Source organism: Salvelinus fontinalis, chromosome 29 (assembly GCF_029448725.1).
Source record: "Salvelinus fontinalis isolate EN_2023a chromosome 29, ASM2944872v1, whole genome shotgun sequence".
NCBI lineage: Eukaryota > Metazoa > Chordata > Actinopteri > Salmoniformes > Salmonidae > Salvelinus > Salvelinus fontinalis.
Window position 1 is genome coordinate 43,789,276 of NC_074693.1, and position 7,612 is coordinate 43,796,887.

The window sequence follows — 7,612 nt, forward strand, 5'->3', positions numbered from 1 at the left end:
CCTTGTTAGGTTATCTGTCCAGATGGCCAATAATGAATGTATGGATTCAAAAGGCCTCAGCATCCAGAACTCACTCGACTGGCATATGGATACAAAAAAAAAACATCTTAAAAAAGAAAGGTCATGTCAAAATTACAGACAATTTTCACTTAGATAACAAAACGACAGAAAAGAGGACGACAGCTCAAAACTAGAGCGCTTGGCTTTTTTAAAATTGTTTTTATACTGTTACAAAAATCGTCTTGAAAGCCCTTCCATTTGACACAAAGGATATGCAGTTATGCAGACTCAGCCAAATATTTTTTTCAGCATTTAAGCATCATTATATATTTATAACTTGGTGCCAGATGACAGAGACTGAGCTAGATGAACTAGGCACCAATATGGCAACGTGGCTGCTGTCTCTCTTCGTGGGAATATCTCATTGCACTTTTTAAACCCCGGCATTCATCAAGTGTTGCTATAGAAAACCTGATGGTGCATGAGCTGGAAATGAACTTTTGATTTAATAATACGTCCTATAATTGGCGCATTAAAAGTGCCTCAAACGTGCAGATCTCTAGTCGTCTGGAAGCAACGGCAAGGCAGCAGGAGAAGAGTCTTGTGTAGATGGCAGAAACGCCATACATGAAAGAGAAAGCAAATTACCAACGAAAAATATAAACTGGGGCTGACACAAACTTTTCTTCATTTTTTTTCCAGGTTTCTGACACCTTTCAATAAGATGAAAGTACCAGAAACAAACCATGGTGAAATCCATGAAAGCAAAGCGTGAATGAGTTAAAGCGCTGGAAAATAGGCCAGTTCAACAGACAAACCTAATGATTCCCCCCCCCCCCCCCCTTCTTCCCCCTCTCTGCAGACTCAGGCGAAGGCTTCCACTGCCAGGACGAGTGTCGCATCCTGGGCCATTCGGACCGCTGCTGGATGCCCCGTGTGCCCGGCCCAGCCCGTGGCAAGTCTCCCGAGCATGGCCACCCACGTAATAACGTCATTGCCCTGTCCATCGAGGCCACCACCGTGGATGTGCCCCACTACGAGGACTGCGGCACCGGCACCATCAAACGGACTTTTGCCACCTTCGGCAAGGACGGCCCAGAGGACCCAGAGCGGGGCGAGCTAAAGGGCAACAAGCGGACAGTGATGGAGTCGCAGGCATACAGCCCCAAGGCCAACGGCGGCGCTGTGCGCGAGGCAGGCAACGGGCGCGAGGCAGCCAGCCCCATCACCTCCCCTGTGCACCTGAAAAGCCCGCTGGCCAAAGCGCCATCCGGCTACAACACGCTCAAGTGCCGCGACGCTGAGCGCATCGCCAACCACAGCATGCTGCGACAGCCCGAGGGAAAGGACAGCGAGCCGGCCGTCCGGGAGATCAACACGCTCCTCCACGACAGCGGCCATCTTGAGAAGGAGTCTCCCAGCAGCAAGCGCCTGAAGGACATTGTGCTCTAACGGGCCTCAGGGGAGCCTACACACACACACACACACACACACACACACACACACACACACTATAAACCAACACGTATATATATACTCCGCCATAGCTGTGTGTACGCAGGAGAAACTCAAGTTGAGGCAAGAAAGAAAGAAAGAAAGAAAGAAAGAAAGAAAAAGAAAGAAAGAAAGAGAGACATCTTGAGCATAGTATACAGTACCTAACGACCAGTTCTGACACAGCCCAGATATGGAACCGTACTGGAATATGCTGAGCTTTGTGTTGTGTTCCTTAAGAAAAGTGAAGGCCTTGGATGTGGCTTTGTTGTAGTCGCAGTACTTTTCTTGTTTGCTTTTCCGTTTGTTTGCTGCTCACCCCGTCTGCAGCCAGTGGACAGGCAGGTTACTGTTGACTGTGTGACATGCCCAATCGTGCCCCTTCGGCCGGATTCGGCCTCTTTCCCCGCCGAGGCTGGCACCGTTCGGATTTTTGTGGATTGGACACCTACACTGACAGATATAAAAGTACAGTTATGCCTTTTGAACTTTTTTGTATCACTAACTGAGATTGCCTTCATTTGGTTTGCAGTTTGGATCGGGCTGTCAAATCAACTTGTTGTTTCCTTTGTAGAGTGAGCTCACCACAGCGCAACAGATGGCAACAGACAGACGTACACAGGATTGTTCTTCTTTGAACCATTGCCTCCATGCGCGTCTTGAACAGTGCTCAGTCGTAAAGACGGAGATAGGAATGGAAGGGGGGGGGAACAGTATTTATGGCTTATCACCGATGGAGCTAAATGAACTCGCTATCTGCCCAGGCACTTCCGTCACGACCGAGATGTATGGGAGAGGGGGGAAAAAACATTGCTTTAGAAATCTCCTGTGCCCAATCTTGATTGTAGCCAGTGGAGCACAGTTGGGAACTTTGTGCTCTGGTCTTGTACTTTTTCTGAGTTTTGACTATGGGGCTAGAATAGAGGGATCGTCACTCACGTCTTGCTATGTGAACCTCTGTATAGGGTATACTAGTATCATTTTTAATAACCTGTTGTTATGTGACAATCCCTTTAATGTTTTGTTTCGAGAGTAAAAAATAATAATAATAAACATCGGTGTTCAGCTGAAGCTACGGTAGCGTTTGTTACACAAACACAAAAAGAAAAAAATATGCCAAAATATATTTTATAAATAATTTAAAAATGTATAATGAGAATATTTAATGCTGTGTAGTTATTTTAGTTATTTTATCAGTAAGTTAAACTTGAAATTAACGGGCTTTTTGTTGATTCATTTATTTTTGCTTTTTTATTGATCATGATTCTTTTTTATTTTTGAAATGAACTTGGATTCTTTTGTTTACTGTGTTACCCCTGGCAACTGTTGACTTGCAGTCTACCTTGTTGTAAAGAGTTTCTTATTGGTCAGTTCTTGTGCCATGAAGTTTTTGTGTGGGCAAATAGAAAATGTAAAAACAAAAAAAGCAATTTCAGCAGCAACAGCAGTGTGCCAGTTGAACTTTGAATAAGATAGCAAAATGAACCAAAAAGGACACAAACAAAACCTTAAAGACCGCTTAATTTATTTAAGTGAGATGAAGAGGTTTAAGATAGTTTTTTTCAGCTATTGAGATGATTCCAACTATTTCTGTGTCTGTTTTTGGACTAAGGTTCCCTGTAAGTTCCTCACCACGGAACTGGCCTTAGTGATACGAACCAGAGTAAGGACCCTGTTGACACTTCAAGTAAGAGACTAAGGATGAAGGAATGCTCAACTGTTGTGTCATCAGGTACCATCTCATTTGAATTGGGTTTGAAAATATAATTAAGAACAAGTCAAATCTTACAATCACAACCAAAACAGATTTGGTGGGAATTGTACGTTTGAAGGAAGTTAAGGTCTTTGAAGAACCGTATTGCAAATCAGCAATGCGGTTTTCAGTTGCTTTGCAGTTAAACTATGTACAACATGGAAAATTGTAAATGAAAAAAAGGACACATTTGCGTACAACGAAATAGATCTTGTAGCTGAATGTCTTTGCTGGTCTCACCCCATGGCTTCTGGCAACATGAAAATCTGAATAATCACTGAATGTATACAGCAGCTTATTATTAAACTATTAAATGTTCTCCACTTTGTTTCCTTGTTTTTCCTGAATGTACAGTATGAGAAGGAAAGTCGTCTTTGATTAACACTCCTCAAAATGACCATCAAATAGCTCATAATGACATATATGTGTGTTGTGACGATACGAGAGTGTGTGTGCGCATTGTTGTAAATGAATGAGCATGACAGCCTCCCAGCATATTGCAATGATCCATTTCTTTATTATCATTTTGTCTTACCATAATTCGTTCAAATCTATAATGTGATCTTAATATCGTCTGGAAGCCTTCCTTGAAAATGTCATGCTCGTGCATAGAGTGATGACTATTATATTTATCATGATAACATGGAAATTAATAGTTTCTGTTCAGGCTTTGGTCGCAATTAGCATTTCAGGCAGTTTTTTTTAAATATTTTGATTGAATAATTTGAGGAAATAAATGAGGAAGGCCCACCATTATAAGGCGACGGACGGTAGATACACCTCAAGCTTGCAAAGCAAACCAGTCTTTTGGGATTGCTCCAGCCAAAGTGTCCATTTCTAATGGCAGAGCCCTTTTCATTTGCAGGAGTGGGTCACCCATGCCATTTTAGAGGCATTTAACATTCACCAACTCCTCCTTAGATGTCACGAAACAGACATTGAGGCATGTGAAGCCTTGCGTTGCCATTCCTTTTGCATTAGGTGAGTGAGTAATGCACATTCGTACCCAGCAACATAATATCCTTTTGACAGTATTTTCTCCTTACAAACCTTATTAATTGATTAGTTGCCTTTGATGCACTGAAGAGCCTGAAGCTATGAAATAAGTGAAAAGCTATGTCAGGACCTCACTCATCTGCCACTCCTACTCTTTCTCTATCCTTGACATATTCACTCAATGGTGCTTCCACTCTTCACCTCCCCCATAGGTGCAGATGACTCCCTTGGGCGAGTTGTAATGGATTGATGCTCCAAATGAGAAAATGCAGGTTGACAAGGAGACATTCTACAACTACAGCTTAATGGAAGAGGAGGAGGAGGAGACAAAGAAAAGAACCCCCAAAGCATGGGGATAAAATTGATGCCACACAGCTGCCCTCGCAGATAAGTATGGCGAGCGGGGTCGTTTTTATATTCTCTAGTTAATTTGCCATTGCCTCTCTACCCTCTGGTCAAGCCAACATGAAAGTAGTTTAAAACGTACTCTCTTACAGTCCCATTAATCTATTAGGAGAATCTGGTTTCCTCCAGCTCACTTTTCCTCCCCTACGTCACAGGCAGTAGCATGCTAGCAGTAGCCCTGCCCCCATTCATTTAGATGATTCATGCTGTTCTAATACTGTTTAGACCCCTGGGTTCTTCACATCTACAGTCCTACTCCAGTATCCTTTTCAGCTCATTCATCAACCGATTTACTTAACAAAAGACATCTACATTTTTGGTGTCCTCTGACAGCAGGGTGGGAGGGCTTTCTTCTTTGTTCTCTATTGCGCCTCTATTGTTCCTCAAGCATGGAGGAGGCTGATGACACCAGAGGGTACCATCAGGCCAACTCATTGAATGGCCTACTCCATGAAGTTTATTTTTAAATATTTTCTATTAACTAGGCAAGTCAGTTAAGAACAAATTCTTATTTACAATGACAGCCTACCTCGGCCAATTGTGCGCCACAATTGAGACTACCAATAACAGCCGGATGTGATACAGCCTGGAATCGAACCAAGGGCTGTAGTTACGCCTCTTGCACTGAGATGCAGTGCCTTAGACCGCTGCGCCATTCGGGACTTGTGTCTAAGAGATGAGTAATGCAACATATGGAAGCATGATTAAGTGGCATTATTAAAGTGACTAGTGCTGCATTTATTAAAGTGGCCAATGATTTCAAGTCTGTATGTAGGCAGCAGCCTCTCTGTGTTAGTGATGGCTGTTTAACAGTCTGATGGCTTTGAGATAGAATCTGTTTTTCAGTCTCTCGTCCCAGCTTTGATGCACCTGTACTGACCTCGCCTTATGGATGTTAGCAGGGTGAACAGGTAGAGGATTGGGTGGTTGTTGTCTTTGACAATCTTTTTGGCCTTCCTGTGACATCAGGTGCTGTAGGTGTCCTGGGGTGTTGTAGTTTGCCCCCGGTGATGCGTTGTGCAGACCGCACCACCCTCTGGAGAGCCCTGCAGTTGTGGGTAATGCAGTTGCCATACCAGGCGGTGATACAGCCCGGCAGGATGCTCTCAATTTTGCATCTGTAAAAGTTTGTTAGGGTTTTAGGTGACAAGCCAAATTTCTTTAGCCTCCTGAGGTTGAAGAGGCGCTGTTGCGTCTTCTTCACCCACTATCTGTGTGGATGGACCATTTCAGATTGTCAGTGATGTGTACGCCGAGAAACGTAATAAAAATCGTTCCACCTTCTCCACTGCTGTCCCGTCGATGTGGTTAGGGGGGTGCTCCCTCTGCTGTTTCCTGAAGTCCAAAATCATCTCCTTTGTTTTGTTGACATTGAGTGAGAGGTTATTTTCCTGACAAGCCACTCTGCGAGCCTTCACCTCCTCCTTGTAGGCTGTCTCGTCATCGTTGGTAATCAAGCCTACTACTGTGTGTCTTCTGCAAACTTGATGATTGAGTTGGAGGCGTGCATGGCCACACAGTCATGGGTGAACAGGGAGTACAGAAGGGGGCTGAGCACACACCCTTGTGGGGTCCCAGTGTTGAGGGTCAGCGAAGTGGAGATGTTGTGTTTTACCTTCACTATCTGGTGGGTGTCCCATCAGGAAGTCCAGGACCCAATTGCACAGGGCTTCAAGCTTAATTATGAGATTGGAGGGTATTATGGTGCTGAATGCTGAGCTATAGTCAATGAACAGCATTCTTACATAGGTATTCCTCTTGTCCAGATGGGGAAGGGCAGTGTGCAGTGTGATGGCGATTGCATCGTCTGTGGACCTTTTGGGGCCCCTATTGGGGGTCATTGTATTCACCTGGTTAGTCTGTCATGGAAAGAGCAGGTTTTCCTATTATTTTGTACACTCAGCGTATATTTTTACCATTACAAACAAGCTACAGTATGTAGCACAATACAATAGCACACATCCACACATGCACACACACAGACTCACAGCCGTGTTTGAAAAAAGTGCCCTTTTCTATCAACCGAGTCCCGAGTTTATTAGCTGTATTTGCAAATCGTTAGCCGTATTTGTAATTTAAGCCATCCCCAAATGGCACTTGTCTCATATTTAATTACTTCTGATTCCCATTGGTCAGGGTGAATTGTCCCCCATTACGGCGCAGAGATTTATATCAAAGGTTACCGGGACACACGTCCTATTAATGTTTCAATTATCATTTAGTGAAATTGCCAGAGGGGAAATCATTGAACAATTAAAATGATTTAATTCTGACACAGCCATGCACTGTAGAGGGGGGCACCACCTTCGACAGCCCAAAATTCCTCCAATACAAAACAGTTTGTCGCCTGTCCTTTTGGGTGCGCCAGCCTCCCCCTCCTCCCTTCCCCAATCACGGCCACCGATCTCCATTTCTGCACCGACCTCATTCTTTCAAAAGGAACTGCAGCTGCTTCTCCTGCAGAGGGACAAATAGCAAAGGCTTGAGTTGCCACTAAAGCAACATCAGATCTCAGGTCAGACACATGAATTATGGACTGAATTAGGGATCATGAATACAGTATATATGCTTTTGTAGAGACAAAAAGGGGTGTAGACCTCACGTTTGTCTTCAGCTCTGGACAATGGAGGCATTTAGTCCATTGAAATGCATCAGCTATTCAAGCTGACTTAAAAGCTGCTGCCAGTCAACAGTGGAATACCAGTGGCTCCATAAGTTGTTTTGGGGAGGTGTCTGGGCCATAAATATCAAAGGTTTAATGTGCTTTCTTCTCCGCTTCTCAATTGCCAAACTCATTAGGTGTTGCTCCGGCTTTACTTCAGGCGCTTCCCATCCCACATCTCTTATTTAATTCTCTAGTCACATCTCAGCTGGAGCTCCACCAACCACAACCAGGAGAGAAGGAACTCAGCCATGACCAAAAGAAGGACAGTAGATGTTGGGCCTTATCAAGGACAAAGAAAA

General features: G+C 44.1%; 1 protein-coding gene across 6 annotated transcripts in view; it reads left to right on the forward strand.

The window, feature by feature from the left end:
- The window catches only part of LOC129828027 (protocadherin-19-like), a 76,090-nt gene extending 72,525 nt beyond the window's left edge, over window positions 1-3,565 (forward strand). For all 6 annotated transcript variants that reach the window (XM_055889431.1, XM_055889432.1, XM_055889435.1 and 3 more), the window contains exon 5: window positions 863-3,565. In XM_055889431.1, the coding sequence (XP_055745406.1) occupies window positions 863-1,452 (590 nt within the window). In that variant the 3' untranslated portion in view covers window positions 1,453-3,565. The remainder of the gene's footprint in view (window positions 1-862) is intronic.
- The last annotated feature ends 4,047 nt before the right edge of the window (window positions 3,566-7,612 follow it).